This window comes from Grammomys surdaster, unplaced genomic scaffold, assembly GCF_004785775.1.
Source record: "Grammomys surdaster isolate TR1022 unplaced genomic scaffold, NIH_TR_1.0 164, whole genome shotgun sequence".
NCBI classification, from domain to species: Eukaryota; Metazoa; Chordata; class Mammalia; order Rodentia; family Muridae; genus Grammomys; species Grammomys surdaster.
Genome location: NW_021604612.1, coordinates 4,431,399 through 4,448,054, shown reverse-complemented (window position 1 = coordinate 4,448,054; position 16,656 = coordinate 4,431,399). Strand labels below are relative to the sequence as shown.

The 16,656-nt window shown below is 45.6% G+C and overlaps 1 protein-coding gene across 1 annotated transcript in view; it reads left to right on the top strand.

The window, feature by feature from the left end:
* Srrm4 (serine/arginine repetitive matrix 4) overlaps positions 1-16,656 on the top strand; it is a 156,642-nt gene that overhangs the window by 130,411 nt on the left and 9,575 nt on the right. Inside the window, exons 7-9 of the mRNA XM_028765530.1 lie at positions 67-159; positions 646-802; positions 13,557-13,861. Coding sequence (XP_028621363.1) covers positions 67-159; positions 646-802; positions 13,557-13,861 — 555 coding nt within the window. The remainder of the gene's footprint in view (positions 1-66; positions 160-645; positions 803-13,556; positions 13,862-16,656) is intronic.

Sequence of the window (16,656 nt, the reverse complement as noted above, 5' to 3'; positions counted from 1 at the left end):
CTCTCTCTCTCTCTCTCTCTCTCTCTCTCTCTCTCTCTCTCTCTCTCTCTCTCTCCTCACCACAAGATCTCGAAGCCGGAAGTCTCACCGACATAGACATCACCGTGGCCCCTCAAGGTCTCAGAGCTCAGAACTGCGCTCCCCCAGCTGCGAGAGCAGGTAACCTATTTGTCCCCACCCCTCATCCTCCAGCCCTGAGGATGCTCAGTGCAGTTTCTGTCCCACACTGAGTAGCTCCTAACCTTAACCCCTAAGCCTAAGCCTAAACTTAACCCTAACCCCTAAGCCTGTCTTAGTTAGGGTTTTACTGCTGTGAACAGACACCACAACCAAGGCAAGTCTTACAGAGGACAACATTTAACTGGGTCTGGCTTACAGATTCAGAGGTCCAGTCCATTATCATTAAAGCAGGAATATGGCAGCATCCAGGCAGGCATGGTACAGGAGGAGCTGAGAGCACTACATCTTGATCCAAAGGCAAACAGGAGACATTCTTACATACACAGACATACCCAGGGACAAAAATCACACAAACATACAGAAACATACTCTCTGACACTCTCAGATGACGTGTTGGTTTGCCCAATCATCTTTCCACTATGTTTACTTCAAAATGCCTTCAGGTATCTCTTTCTTGATCCCCAGGCACCGAGGTCGGTCTCCTGAGGAAGGGCGGAAATCCCGCCGAACACACTCCCGCCGCTGCTCCAAGAACCACTGCAAGGTCAGCCCAGAGGCCCGGTCCAGCCACCTGCCCAGCCAGCCCCTCCAGAGGCTCGGCCTCCTGTCAGCCAGGGGTGTAGTAAGTATTGCGCACAGCCCCTCTGCCAGCCTTAACATGACCATTATGGGAGGTGGAGGTCCAAGTTCAGGGCAGTGTGTGAAACCTTTTAATTCAGTTTTGAGTAAAATTCCCCACTGGCTTCAGATCTTGTTATTGGCTCACCAAATGGTCATTCGCCAGCCTTTGACAGCACTTGGCTTGGGGGCTTGGGAGGCAGAGGAAGGAAAACTAAAATACCTAGATTCGTATTTCAGGGTGAGTGTTGAAACACAGATACTGGCCTCTGGGTGACATGTGTGAGATGCATATAGGTTTCTTAGGGTCGGGCAGGAGAAAGGGGCCTTTGACATTGGAAAGACACTATGGCTTTTATTTACAGTCTACGTTTCTCATGCCAGCTGGCTGGCAGCATTGGTTGACAGCTGGAATCTGGTTCCTCCTGGTAATGTGAGCTTGTAGCGCTTGACCTGCGTCTTCTTATGTGTTCACACACAGAATCTCAGGTGTTGAGAGCTAAGCTGCTATCACTCATCCCTCCCACAGATGGGGCAGAAATGGCAAAATTCAGAGAGGTCAGGAACTGGGGCAAAGTGAGACAATGCTGAATCCAACTTAGTGAGCCAGCAATGAATAAAAGCATAAAATCTTCCTCCCTTCAGGTCAACAAGAAGTAATTGGTATGACCGAAAACTCTTTGGTGTGGGATGGGTCTGAATTTAAGATCCAGCTTCAACCTAGCTATGTGGCTTTGGGTGAGCTGTATCACCTCAGTTTTCTCACTGGGTAAACTGATTCCATTTGAGGTGTTTGGATCTCTTTAGTAAGAGAAAGCACGTGAGAAGGCTTTTTGTGGACTCTAACAGGGCACAGAGACAAACAGGATGAGAGTCAGCCTTGACCGTAGCACAAGATTGTAGACAGCAGTGCTGAAGGTGTCTGTCTTCCAGATCCATGAGAACTGGGATGTGTAAGGAGATGCTTCCCTTAAAAAGGGAGAGGTGGAATCAAGGAGGAGTTCAGGGGTGCTTGTGGGGAGATCAGTGTTAGGAGTTGATAATAAGCAACACTGTGGCCTGGTAGACACAATAGGTATTTGCAGTGTATTCTGGGAAACTCTTCTTTACATCAGGGTACCTTGTGTCACTGGATCTAATTTTACTCAGTCTTCTGTATGGCTGGCAGTACTCTGCCTAAGTACCTCCTTTTCAAGATGTCTGTGACCATTAAGAACATGTAGGTTTGTCAAGTCCCCACTAGCATCCTCTCACCTATAAATGCCCTAAATCTCATGTGCGGCAAAGATGACGGGGGTGGGGGGGGCAGTTTTGAGTCTTTACTAATCAACTAACCTGCCAACCTCCACAAGCCTCAGCTTTCTCAGGTGGGAAATGGGTGTGATTATTTCACTTATAAGAAAAGCATAAGTAAACTTGAATGATGAGCAGTGAGAGACAGAACAAAGTTCCCGAGTGAGCTATGGCTGTGGGGTCTCCCGTGTACTTGTGCCTGTGGTAGCCTACCTGGTAGCCCCAACTGACCTTAGCTACAGTGTTCCGGTGACAAAATCTGACTTTATATTTTCTTATCTATCTGAAATGGCTTCCTAAGAAACTCACATGTGTGAAGATGCTGCCAAAACCTGCATCTGTCTTTCCTGACTTACCAGGGATGTTACCAGACTAGCACTTGGCAGTTTCTTTTCTAGAACACAGGGTCTTGGTGACTGCTCCATGTAACCCAGGAGTTTCCGTGTACCCTAGCAGCCTCCATGTACCTCAGAAGCCTCCATATCCCCTAGGAGTCCAATCCCTGTCAGAAGAACCAAAAGCCAGGCTTCATCTTGATATCCAAGGAAGAGGCCTTAAAAGCTCATCTCTTTTCCAATAAATCTATTATGAAGGACAAAAATGGAGATGCATAAGAGGGTAATGATGGCTTTTTCAAGGTTGTTTAAAAAAAAAACAAAATAAAACAAGGAATTATGATTGTGCAAACACACATACACACACACAAATGCATGCATGCATGCATACATGCACAATATATACAGCGTCTTCCTCAAACAATAATCACTTATCCCAGTGCTTGGTCCAGGGACAAAATTTGGATAACATTCTAGATTCCTGCTGTGGAACCTTGAGATAGTCACATTACCTCTCTGTGTCTCTGTTTCCTCAAATTCTGAAAAACATGACAACTAGTGAGAGACCTAGTTCATAAGCTTGTCCTGGGGTCACCATGATTAGTTGCGAGTAAACATTTTAGGATGCAACCGGTGAGAGGCCAGTGCTATACAATGCTTGCTGGTGGTGCCAGCGATATCATGGGTACAACAGCACGGGTGGTAGAAGCATTATCAGAGGTCTTAGTAATAACAAAAGTATACCGGGAGCTTGGGTAAGCCAACGGGTAAACTGAAACAAGAGTCCTGCTTCCTACAGGGTTACCTTTCCATCATAAATATTGGTTAGATTCAATATGGCTGCACTCACACCATTAGAGGTTGTTTGGCTCCTGGAAATATTAGATACACTCCCAAAATCTTAATCTATGTTCCCTCCGTCCATCTTTTGTCTTCTCCATTACAAAGGCAGGAATGAGAGAAGATTCCTGGTACATCCCAGGTGTCCCAAGAGTTCCAGTCCCCCAAATCTTTCTCTATTAGATAGAACATCGGGGCCATTTGCACAGAATCACCTACCAACCATTTCTTCAAGTCTACCCATGTCTACTGAGCATCTATAAACGGTTAGGCTACGTTTTTGCTCTGGACATCTGATGAACAGGGAAGAAAGTCTGTGCCTGGTAAGAGAGAAAGGATCAGACGTGACAAAGGATGGACTCCGAGATGAGGCAGAAGGCTGGTTAACGGGAAAAGGCGTTAGGATTGGGGCAGATAGAGAATGAAAACTCAGAAAACTATGAGCAGGATTTAGCCAATGAGATGGAAAACGGAAGTCCTGCAAGCACCTCTTTTGCCCCGCCCACAGTGTGCCGTGCGCAGAGCTCTTCGGAAATTCTTTGCATCTATGCTTGTGCAAATGAAGGCCTTGACTCTGAACTGGATCCCTGTTGGTTAAAGGTGACCAGAGACGCTCTTGCTTGGTCGCTGAGCATCTCAAGAACACAGCAGTCAGTTTAATTAGAGCAGGATCATGGCTGTGGGCACCATTCCTTTCCTGTGCTTGTTAAGACAGTCAAACGATTGCACACGGGTAAATGGGTTATTTTGGTGCCTTGTCCCAACCCCTGCCAGCCAATTACCCCTCCCCTCACACTTTCTCTACACCCCCCTGACACTGCAGTACATTAGCTAATTCCTTTCCGTGTCAAGTCTGCCTTCTAAGGGGCTGTACTTAACGCTCGAGCAGTTGGTGACTGTTCAGAGTATCACTCCCAGCAGTGGTGGGTGCATGCACGCTATGCCGTGGAGGCGTTACACTTCTTGTCTTGATGTCTGAGAGGGATTTATGATAACAGGATATTTGAGCTGGGCACTGAAGGATGGGTGGGATGTATTGTTTTGAAATGACTCCTGTAGAGAAGGAAACGGAATATCACTATTCCACCACATAATTTGCATAGTTATCTCCCCACCCCCGTTTCTTAAAGGTATGCATCATTATCATCCCCATTTTGCAGATGGAGAAAGTGAGGCTCTGGGAGCATCGTGATCTAGGAAAGTAACACAATTGGGAGGGAAGAGAGACAGCAAGAGCAAATACTGTACATTAGAAGTTTACTGTGATGTCAGCAGAAGGTAGACAGGATGGGGGGTGGGATGCTGGTGACCCCAGGTACTTAGCAGTGGCCTTTCTATTTCTGTTGTATGGACATTCTCCATCAAACTTCTCATAACTGCAGCAGGGATCTAGGAAAAGGACTGAATCAGAACCAAGGAGAAGCCAAGCCACCTCTTCCCACTTCCTTGTAATGTATTCAGGACCAAAAACAGTCCTATATCACTTATGGACCACGGGTTGCACAGATGCCAACAGATGAAAGGAGAATTCGAAGTCTGTCAAAGACAGTTTCATGTGCTTTGTAAACTGAGGAAGGCCAAAAGAATGTCTGTGATCAAAATGTGGGCTTTGGAGCCGATCTGAGTTCCGGAGTTCTGGAATCCCGGACCTCGTCTCCCTGTAACATCTTGGATGACATCGCTAACTAATGTTCTCTAAGGTCCTGCTATGTACCAGATGCTAGCATAGATGGGCTGACACGTGACACTGCCTCGTGCGTTTTTATTATAGCGCTTCAACAGACACAGCATGTCCTCTCTAGAATAAGGATGCTGTGGCCCAGAGCGACAAAGGGCAGCTCCTCATTGTAGAAACTCAGATTTGAAGCCAGAGGACCTGAGCAGGAGAGCTGTGTGCTTATCCAGGCAAATGTCATCATCTGTACCTTGGGATAATTATCTCAACCTATGTACATGGTCAATAAGGTGATGGTGTGAGACAAGATATTTATTCACTTATTAAAATATGTATTAAAGTCGGGAGAGGCGGCTCAATCACTTATTCCAAACCTAGGTTTGGAACCCCAGCACCCATATAAAAGCCAACCACAATGGTGTGTACCTGTGACCCCAGAACATGAGGGGCAAGGAAGAGACAATAGGATTTCTGGGGCTTCTTCTCAGATAGTCTAGCTAACCTGCTGTCCTCCAGGTTCATTGAGAGACACTATCTCAAAAAAAAAATCAATTAACTAATACGGTAGAGATTGCTGATTAAGAAAGATACTTGGTATTGACTTCTGGCCTCTATAGGCATGCCCACACACATGAACACAAATATGTAAATATCAACAACAACAACAATAATAATAATAACAACAACTATGCAGTCCTGCCACGCGCCAGGCGTCTGCACTACAAACACTCATTTCAAGGCTTGGAATCTGACATCACACACATGGCAGCTGCTAACATGATTTATTACCACGGAAGGTTTTGACTGACTCACTCCCAATAAACCCAGGAATGACCTCTGGCCTCAGAATCCACCGGTGCACCCAACAGCAACCTTTAAGGAAAGTTGGGATGGAAACGTGCCTTTCATTCTATAGAAAAGGAAGCTTATCACCCAAAGTCCTTCACTGCAGTGGAGAGGAGACACAGTTCAGAATAGGGAGGTGACACTTGGGGACTCTGGAATGAGAAATGACATAGTCTCTGCTGGGTAAGAAAAGAAGAAGCAACCTTTTTTTTTTTATCAGCTGAGAGACATTTCACCACCAGAAGAGGTGGAAAAACACATTACCTTGGCGAATAAAACAAGATGCATCTTTAAACTGAGTGAAATTTACTTGGATGCACAATTCATTTATTGAGCTTACTTTTTTCCCTTTCAACCTGGGCTGGGGTGGGGGTGGGGATATCCAGCCAAGTTTATATGGAGGATTTGGGAAGCTGGTAGACATGGAAACCTTGGGTTCGGCTTCTGAGAAAGGGGGAGCTGGGTGTGATCATTCCTCTCGGGGTCCTCCTGAAAGAGAAAGGGCATTGAGGCTCGCTAGCTCCCCCTACGCAATGTCAGACACACTGCAGGGCCTGGAGGTGCCTCAGTCATAGAAACTCTTGTCTTCTCTTTATCCTCAGAAAATCAGTCTCTTTCAACCCAGCCTCCTCTTCTCCTCCCCTGCTTCCCAGATGAACCTCATCAGGTCACCGAGTCTGTTCTTTTGCTGCGTTCCTAATCAGTGTCAAAGAAAGAGGAATGTCACCAAGGAAAACAGCCCCGCTATCTTAAAGAAACAAAGGGATTGGTTTCTTAAGGAATGAACGGGGCTCTCTAGCTGTATGCTCCACCTTGTAGCATGTGAAATTTCCCAGCTCCCCATATGGCAGGGAAGCAAGAAGAAATTTATAGCTGCCACTCTCCATGGGGCCATTTGAAGCCCCGTAAATGGACTTGTTCAGTTTAATTGAAATTCTCTTCTTGATTGTATTTTTGTAACCTATTAGACCGAGCTGCCTCTTGATCTCGGAATTCAGCCGAAATTAAATTCTGAAGTGTAAGTGAGAGGTTGCCTTCCCCCCTCTCCATTCTTGATTAAATAATGATTTGAAACAAAAACAATAAATAACTGTGCCGGCTCCCCTGGAGGGCTGAGGTACTCCCAGAGAAACTCGGAGGAGCTGTAGCTCTTGGTGAGGGGATTTAATTAATTATTAGAAAACCCCCAAGTGTTAACATCAAGTGTGGTAAGAAACACAGAAATGAAGAGAGCTCATGACTCCTAAGCTGAGAGGAAGAGAAGAATTTGGAGGGTTTATGTTATCATGACAGATGGAAGGATAAAGGGGAGACATTTGTTTGCCTCTCCCTGCAGTGGCCGTGAATTCATGAAAAGCAATGCGTCCTAATAATGTTAACACGTAAGTAAGGTGGCTCAGTTGGTAAAGCACCTGCTACACAGGCATGAAATCCCAAGTTTGATAGCCAGTACCCATGTGCAAAGCCGGGTGATACAGTACCTTCCTGTGACCCCCAGCATCAGGGAGATATCGGCAAGAGGATCCCTGGGGCTAGTTGGTTGATCTGTGTAGCTGAACTGATACTCTCGATCCAGTGAGAGCCTCCAAGCTAAGGTGGAAAGAGGATGAGGAAGACTCCCAGTGTTGACCTCTGAGCTCCAGCAGCATGAACAGATATGCAAATGGTATTGATGAATGAGTAGCTGGGGTTAACTCCTATGACCCAGAGTCACTGTGGAGTCTGATTGTGGCTTAGTGCCTGTGGTCTCCTGGCTCCTTTGATTGGCAACAGTCCAACAAGGGTTTAAAGTGTTGAGATGGAAGAGAAGCATAATACATCATACTAGGTCTAAAAGAGAGAAAGGAGACAGAGCAGGTTCATTGTGTTCATCTTTCTTCTAAGGCCTTTGGACTTTTAGAGCAGAAGGTCTCGAATATCTTAAGGGCCCCAATACTAGTGTATATGAATGGGAGGGACCCTAAGGACCCAGCACACTGCTGCAATTGCTCTGAAGCGGACCATTTCCAAGGAATATGGGCCCAGGTCTAGTTGTCCAATAAAAACCAGAAGTGGGGTTGCTGTGTGAACCCTCGCTGCTCAGCGTACGTTGGAAGTCCACTCACACTTATTTTTCAAACACGTTAAATGGGCTAAAGAAAGCCTAGCTGTGTCACAGTACAAGTTGGCCTGACCCTCCTCCATGATCAACTTGATGTATCGAAGCAAACACTTTCCATGCCCCCCTCCTCATTCTCCCTAATTCAGGGCACACAGCTGACTTGCAGCTTCCAGATGGTATCCTCTGGTGGCCAAGGCCGACTTTGCCTGGCTGTGTGGCAATCTGAACACAGAAGGGAAGTGGCACCCCTTTAGGGACAGTCTTTCCCATGAGTATTGAATGATTGGTGCAAAAGTCCCTCTCGGGTTACTCTTAGGTCTTCAACATATATTCTACACAAATTCCCAAAGACCCCCTTGGGGTTGGGCTCCATTGCCCACTGTGTATTGACAATAGACCTTCCACAAGCTCCTGTTAATCTGATTCACTTTCTCTCTTCTCTACAAGGCTTTTATCTCTCAAAATAAACCATTAGCCTTCAGATTTGTCCCTCAGTTCCTGGGGTTCCAGGTTAGACAAGACTTTCTTACTTGGCCAACTCTTAGGCTCAGGGATTTTTGTTTGTTTGTTTGGTTGGTTGGTTGGTTGGTTTGGTTTGGTTTGGTTTGGTTTGGTTTGGTTTTGCTATTTGCTACAGATCAGCTTTTATGAAGACAGAACAGGAAGAATTAAGGTTGAGGTCAAGGACTAGGTAAGGGCAGTTCAAAGAAGAGAACCCTAGTGTTTGGGTTCTGGGGATCCTGGGCACTACGGGGCCATTATTACTAGATAGTGATGAATCTGTGAGGGACATGAGGCCATTGGTTAGCCAGCTATACACAACCAGAGAGTCACTGTACATGTAAACATCCCTACCAGATGAAGAACTCTTCAAAGACGGATTTTAAGGGGCCTATTAGCTCAACCATGTGTCAACAATGCAAAAATAGAAGCCATCCAATAGTGATGATCTTGAGCAGGGAAGGCTTGTTTTTTGTGTGCTATGGGGTGAGGGGTAGTGTATCTGGTTATGGAGATGTTCAGAGATGAGAGGACAAAGGCCAGAAGACAGACACCCCCCCCCTTTGTCACTCATCACAACATGCGATCTCCCCGTTCCACCCGCTCCCACCCCAGTACTGCCTTTGGCTGCTCTCACTGTGACTTCAAGCCCTCTTCTCCCAGAGTGAACTGAACACTCTGAAAAGATAGGGTCCAGGGCTGGGGGGGTCTTAAAGGGCACAGATGTCCCAAAATGACAGGTTTATTAAAGTATTCCTCCTACCTGAAAGTGTAGAGACCACCAAGACCTATAGACATAAAACAGAACAGGGTCCTTGTGAACAAAGAATAGAAATGTCTTCAGATGACCCCTTTCTCCCTGCCACAATATCCTCTAATAGGAAAAACAGGTGGGGGTACGTGCCAAAGTGGGGCATTTGATGATGGAGGCAATGTCATAAGAAGCAAGTATGAGGTGAGACCCCACTGACTCTCCACTCATCAAGCCCTCGATAGTGAGATAACCTGGCCTGCTTTAAGGCCAGAGACCAGGATACACAGTTTCTGACTTTTCTGGCTCAAAGAAATGACTTTAAAATTTTTCCTTAGCCAGAGAGACTTAGCCAAAACAGAAGCTAGCAACCATTTGTATAAAGTTTACAGGCTCTGCGCCTCTTCAACCTGACCTTTCAAAGTAGCAGAGCAAGCAAAAGACAGTGAAGGGGGCCATGGTAGCTGATCTCCTGCGGAAGGCTCTGTACACCTCAAAATCCTCACCAGAGAACTGGAGGGCATGCTGGTGGGAATGCACAGGTGGGAAGGTCAAGGCAGGAATGTGTAGGCAGAGGAATCAGGAGGAGAGAAACACTCAGGAGAAACTCCTCTTTCTGCTATGGTCTAGACTTAATCCTTGGCCCCCAAGGTTCTCTCTGGCTTAACACATGAACCCTCGCGTTGGCTTCAAGACCTCTGGACTTTTATGGAGCTGGGTTTTTTTTTATTATGATAGAAATCGATTTTCTAAAGCTGGTATCTATCTGAGCAGATTTCATCATTGCCTGGTCACAAGGGCACCTCTACCAAAGACTGAGTCCCTGAGACTCCAGAGGAGCCATGGAGGAACTTAGATTATTTAACGTCATTTGCTGAGGAGCTACCCTGAGGCAGGCATTAGAGGGTCCTGGGGTACAACTCTGCACCAGTCATGGCCCCTGTCCTCAACAAGCTGGCAAAGAGACCGCCAGTTAAAGAAGTTGTCCTCCTGAGTAACAAGACATTTGAATCTGGAGCTAGTAGTTGGTTGAAAGATTGAATTAATTAATTACAGAGTGCTGTACTGGCTTGGCCTTCGTGAACAGAGAAAGTGATAGGAGAGAGAGAAAGAGTCTCTCCTCCAGAGGAAACCGGATATGCAAATGATCTGGGGTGGGGGTGTGGCCTGTGTTAGCAAAACCAAGAAAACGTTCTGGTCAGCGTGGACAGGGAGGCATGGGGCAGTGATAGGTGAGGCTCTCGGGTTGGTTTATGAAGCAGGTGAAGGAGATTTGTAAAGAACGCTGTAATTCATTTGAACCAAAGATATGGGACTGTTAGACAAAAAGGAGGGGCCTATATGTTTGTGTAGCCTGGCGCTCTTGTCCAATGAAAGCATCCCAGTAGGACTTCATCTCTACTTCCTGGTGATGAAAAGCATTAGCCTACATAATGCTGTAAGGTCAAACACACAAGCCATATGTGCATTACGTCATGGCCAGGGAGAGACACTCTGCAAACATTGCTGTGGGCTCAGGTTGTGGGACTGGGCATGCGCAGAAGGCAAGGTCCCCTTCTATATGCGTGCACGAGCCTAGAGAGACTTCGTACTCAACATCTTTCCGCACAGGGCACCATGACATCAGAAAAATAAAACATTTCTAGATTGTAGTCAATATCAGGAGGAAGTATTTGGAAGAGAAAAAAAATAGTCTAGCCACAAGATACCCGACAGCACTGAATTCCCAGGTACCTGCCGTTGAACTCCGCCAGCCTTGTTCCCGCCAAGATTGACTTCCTTTCTGATACGCTGGTAACCCCACCATTCACTCAAGGTCAAAAACCTCTTGATCCTTTCCCTGAATCAAAGCCCAGCCTGAAAGTTCAGATCGGGCTCCGGGTCATGATGGTTTCCCATTCCTGAGAGAGGTGATAAAGGGAATGCTAATGCAACCAGTGGCCATCAGAGGGGGAAAGAAACGACATCCAACCTAAAAGGAGCTGAGTAGGAACAGAGCCTGCGTATTCTATAAAAAATAAATAAATAAATAAATAAATAAATAAATAAATAGGTCTCGCTCCAGAAAATTCCACCTGGCCGCCTTATTTTGAGGTCTCACCTTCAAGGCAAAGCTAGCCAGGTAAACCTGATGTGTTTAAGGCAGAGGCTACACTGTGCCTATAGGATTTACTAAGGCTAGACCATTACCTTGCCCATGTGCAAAGCCTTCTGGGAGAAACAGTAAAGAAAACCCTACCTCCTAGTCTCAGGGCCTGGTATCCCAAGCTGTTTGGGGTTCTCTCTGTGACTGTCAGTTCTAGGTGTGCACATCTCCCCTTAAGGCAGAAGTGGTTTCTTAGGAAAGCTCGGGGGGTAACCCTTCTCTAGCAGGTCAGCAAAACAAGGGATAAAGTTGGGGTAAAGCAGATTTTTATATTTTTAAATAGGAAAGCTTATTCTTACTACATAAGGCCCAGGGCCAGACAATAGGACATCTATACTAGCCAAGATGTCTAAATGCTCATAAATAAAGTAACAAAGTATGTTCTCTCTCTTAGCAAATATGTCTTCAAGGTGATGTGAAAGTCACCTTTGGATCCAGAATCTCAGGGTCTCTCTGCACTAGAATGGGGCAGTGAGAGAGAATCTGCCCCAAGGTCTCAGGCTTGCTGTCTCTGTCACTATCTAACAGTGTGACAGTGGACAGACCCCACACAGGCACTTGGATACCTTAGCATGATCATGCAGATTCTGCCAAGGTTGGTCCACTTGAGTCATGGTGGGACATATACCTTGAGGAGACATATACCTCAGAAGGAGGCTCAAGAGCCATTTAAATAGAGAAATTTTGGAATCCCAAGAGCCCCAGAGAGGTTTCCAGGGAATATCCGCTTGACCCCACAGATTTCTCTCCTCATAGAGATATATTTGCTAGCAAAATTCAGGGCAGGGATCCCTCTTGCCCACATCAACTGAACATGGTACAATGGACGCTTTGGCCACAGCCTGACCTGAACGTTGAAGAAAAATATTCTCAGCATAGAATTCCCTTCCCAAGACCTCACTGCTCACAGGCTCTCAAAGCCCTCAGTCTTCCTAGACCAGTCCCCAGGCAGGACTCCGAGGCCTTTCTCTTCCAGGGATCCCTGATGCGTCCTTCTAAATCTCCCGACCGAGATCATGAGTTCCCTCCCGGTGTTCTCTAGAAATAACGTGCAGGTCTCTACAGTAGTTTCAGGTACCCATGCAGCTAAGGTCCCCATCTAACCTAGGCAGGAAGGGAGTGTCGAGGTATGAGCTATCCACTCACTCAAAGCACTGAGCACCCCAAACCCAAAGGTCAGGGCAAAGGTTAAATTTGTGCAGGAAGGTGTGTGTTTTTTCTTGTCATTTACGACTCTGATGATGGACTCACGTTACCCGCTCTTCCCTTTCTCTTACACCTTTCCTACTAAAGGAGGAGTCCTTGCTTGGTAAGTGGATGTAATCCGCAAAGACATGAGAGACTTTATTAGAAGCCACTCAGGATGCTTAGCTACTACGTCCTACCAGGGAGAAGGACGCGCACAAATGCCTGTAGAGACTTTTTTTTTTTAAAGAATTGTTATTATTGTTATTATTTTTGGTTTGTTTGTTTTCAGTCAGACTATATGACTTCACATTTATTTTGCCCCTCCCTCTCTTGACTCCTTTAGTTGGAAACTGCTGAACCGTCAGTTTGTGACCATGAGTTTTTTTTTAAAGAAAGAAAGAGAAAGAAAGAAAGAAAGAAAGAAAGAAAGAAAGAAAGAAAGAGAGGACACCAACCTTCATCTTAATTTCTTTGACCCATGTGACATTTCTTCAGGATGGTATTCAGGCAACTTTTTTTTTTTTGAGAGAGAGAGAAAGAGAGAGAGAGAGAGAGAGAGAGAGAGAGAGCTGAGAATTTTGGTTAAAATTTAAATCTTGGCCCTTTGTGTTTTTAATTTCCAAGATATAATTTTTGAGGCCCGTAGCCCCTTTTCTTTTTTTCTTCCCCGTTTTCCTTTTCCTTTCTTTTGATTATTGTTTGAGGTTAAGGGTATCTACAGCCCTCCCCTTTCTATTAATTTGTCTCTTTTGTTTGAGTTTATTGAAGACTACATTTTTGTATGATTTCCTTTTACTTTCGTTTACTCTGAATCGCATGCCATTTTCCTGCATGACTTCTAAATCTTCCAGTTCTTCTAGCAGGGGGTTTAGAAAAACAAAACAAAACAAAACAAAAAAAGATCTAGAGATCTCCTATTTCTGTGGAATTCTTTCAGGAATTTGTGCTTTTCTTTTTTGGCGTCCCTTCTCTCCCTTCTCTCTTTGCTTTCGTTACAGTGACTCTTGACGGTTAACATTCTAGGTTACTGACACACACAGCCCGGGAGCTCAGCAGTGTCCGACGGGTCTTTTTGCTTTCAGATCTCTGGGTCGGGGTCCGCGGCTGACCTCTTTAGCAAATCGGCCAGCCCGCTCGCCGCCTCCCGAGGGCGCTCGCAGGAGTACGACTCCGGCAATGACACGTCCTCGCCGCCCTCCACGCAAACCAGCTCGGCCAGGTCTCAGGGCCAGGAGAAGGGGAGCCCCGGTGGGGATCTGAGAAAGAGTCGGGACCCCAACTGCGGCAACACCTCCGATTCAGGGAACTCCTTCACCACCTCCTCTCCCCAGAACAAGGGGGCTGTCTTGGAGAATATCTCTCCAGCCTGCAGGAACAGTGAGTCAAGGTCAGTGTATTTGGGGCTGGAGAGGTTCCCCATCTTAGCGGCACCATTACACTGTCTCATTATGGTGTCCTTTTCTTCCCAGGTGTCTTTATTTGTAGGAGACAGGACATTCCATTCAAATTTATATATATATGTGTATGTATGTATGTATGTATGTATGTATGTATATGTATATTGTATGTATGTGTATGTTTATGTATATATGCATGCTATGTATATAGCATAATATATGTCACATATGTATGTAGCACACACACACACACACACACAAAACCCAGGGGCTCAAAATTTGCTACTACCACATCTTTTTTTTTTTTTTTTTTTTTGAATTACAACTCTCAACTCTGCTCTCAAACTCTGGTGGCTTCATTCCCAGGCAGACCCTCCCTGAGCTTTTATAAATATGCTAAGCACCGGTGTCTCTGGCCAGCAATGAGAAGAATACCTTCACCCCACCACACCCCCAAAACTCCTAGCAAAAACACCCAGTCTGGTACTATTGGCTCTCCTTGGCTTCATTTGAGTCACTGTCAGTTAAAAACATACCATAATACTGACCAAAATAAATTAAAAACATACACCCCGAAAACCCCTGCATATATATGACTATAATAGTTTTATTCATATTTCTATGGAAGCAACCAAGTCTTTTGTGAATCAACTCTGGTATACCCAGACTCTAGAATATGTTTTAATTATTTTTTTTAATAATTTATTTATTTTTATCTTATATGGATCAGTGTTTTGTCTACATGTATCTGTGAGAGGGTATCAGATCCCCTGGAACTGGAGTGACACAGACAGTTGTGAACTGTCCTGTGGGTGCTAGGAATTGAACTCGGGTCCTTCAGAAGAGCAGCCAGTGCTCTCCACCACTAAGCCATCTCTCCAGCCCCCGCCTCAGACTCTAGAATATTATTTGGCTCTAAAAACAACAACAACAACAACAAAAAAAAAAAACCAAAAGAAACATTTAAACACACACACACACATATATACATGCACGCATGTGTGACTCCAGTTGTGGAAAATATGGAATTTTTCGTATGAAATATTGGTTTGCATGGGCTGAGGGGGGGAAGATGACTGTTATTAGAACATGCCATTTTTAGGGCCATGAAACTCTAACACACGATACAATCATGATGAGTTAACATCCAGGGATTCACCCAAAGTCACAGATGTATAACACCAAGGGTCAGTGTAGGCTTTGGATGCTGATGTCAGAGGCTGTCTCCTCAGTCCCAAGACATGGTCACTTTGATGAGGGATGTTGAGTATGGGGATGAGGCCCTGGAGGCCAGGCTGAAATTTAAGGTGCTCCAAAATAAGGATTATTCATGACAACACACCTAGCTGCCACTGTGAAGTTTAGGTGGAGGCCTTTTTGTTAGATGCTGTGCTTGCTGCCTGCATTTTTTTTTCCTTCAGAAAACATAGCTTCACGTCCGTTCACAAGCCAGTGACAAGGCCATCATTTCTTCACCAACGGCTCTGTCGTTCAAGCCATCTCAGCGAATGGCAACTGGGGAGATAGTTCAGCGGTTAAAATGGTCGCCCACTAAGCAAGCAGTATACATGTCAGGTGGGCTCGAAGGCCTGTCTGTAACTCTAGCCTCAGGAGGCAGAGCCAGGGGATCCCCCTGGAGCAAGCTACCTAGTGAGACTAGGCTTATCAGTAAGCTCTGGATTCAACTGAGAGACCCCGCCTCAAAGAAGAAAGAGGAGAGTAATGGGGAACAATCTCTGGCATTAGCCAGCACCTACGCCCACACGCTCACACCCATATCTGTGCACACATGCGCACGTGTTGCACACATGCACAGATACATGAAAAGAATCTGGGAAAAAAATAAATGAATCGCAGCGTGCCGCTACATACCAGATGTGCTCTCGCGGGAGTAGTTGTTTGAATATTCCTGGCCACTTAGTCAGCACTGTCCATTCAGTCGCTGACGCCTCAACTTCTTACCAGACACACCCTTACAGCTTGGTGAAAATGGCGGGCCCCTGTCCCTAGTTTATAATTCACTAGGATGATACCGTAGTAGAGAAAGTTGGTAGCATGCTTTACCCAGAGAAACACTAGGGCTCTCCTCCTGCTGGGGCTTCAAGTCCACCTTTGTTTGAAGTGGTCAAGATTTCCAAATAATGGCCACTCGCTGCTCAAGCGTGCAAGCAGCTGGCAGCTTCTTCAGGGACACAGCGCCCTTCGTCTCTAACAGAAGACCTAGCCGGGCTTCAGTGTCGACAAACAGCTTGGAGCTGCCTGTAGCTTGGCCCCTGGTTTACCTTCTCTGGGACGTCCCTGTCTTCAGCTCGAGCTGATCCCTTCCTGAGAGCCCGAGCTGTATCAGTGCAAAGGTCCACCTCTCCAAGAGCAGACAGTGACCGTCCCACATGGGAGAGCATACGTATCTACAGGCACACTAGCATGCTGTCATTTGGGAGAGTGGAGAGAAAGGGAAAAGAGGATAACAATAACAACGATATTAGTAGCAGTTAATTTAAAAGCCATTAACATCTGTTGAGCCAGATAACATGCTAGACACTGTTAAAAATGCTTCCTGTGGGCAGATTTCCTCAGCTCCTATTATTGTCACCACACCCTTACATCTATAACTATAACTGTATCTATAACTGTATCTGTATCTGTATCTGTATCTGTATCTGTATCTATAACTATATCTATAACTGTATCTATATCTATAACTATATCTATAACTGTATCTATATCTATATCTATAACTATATCTATATCTATAACTGTATCTATATCTATAACTATATCTATA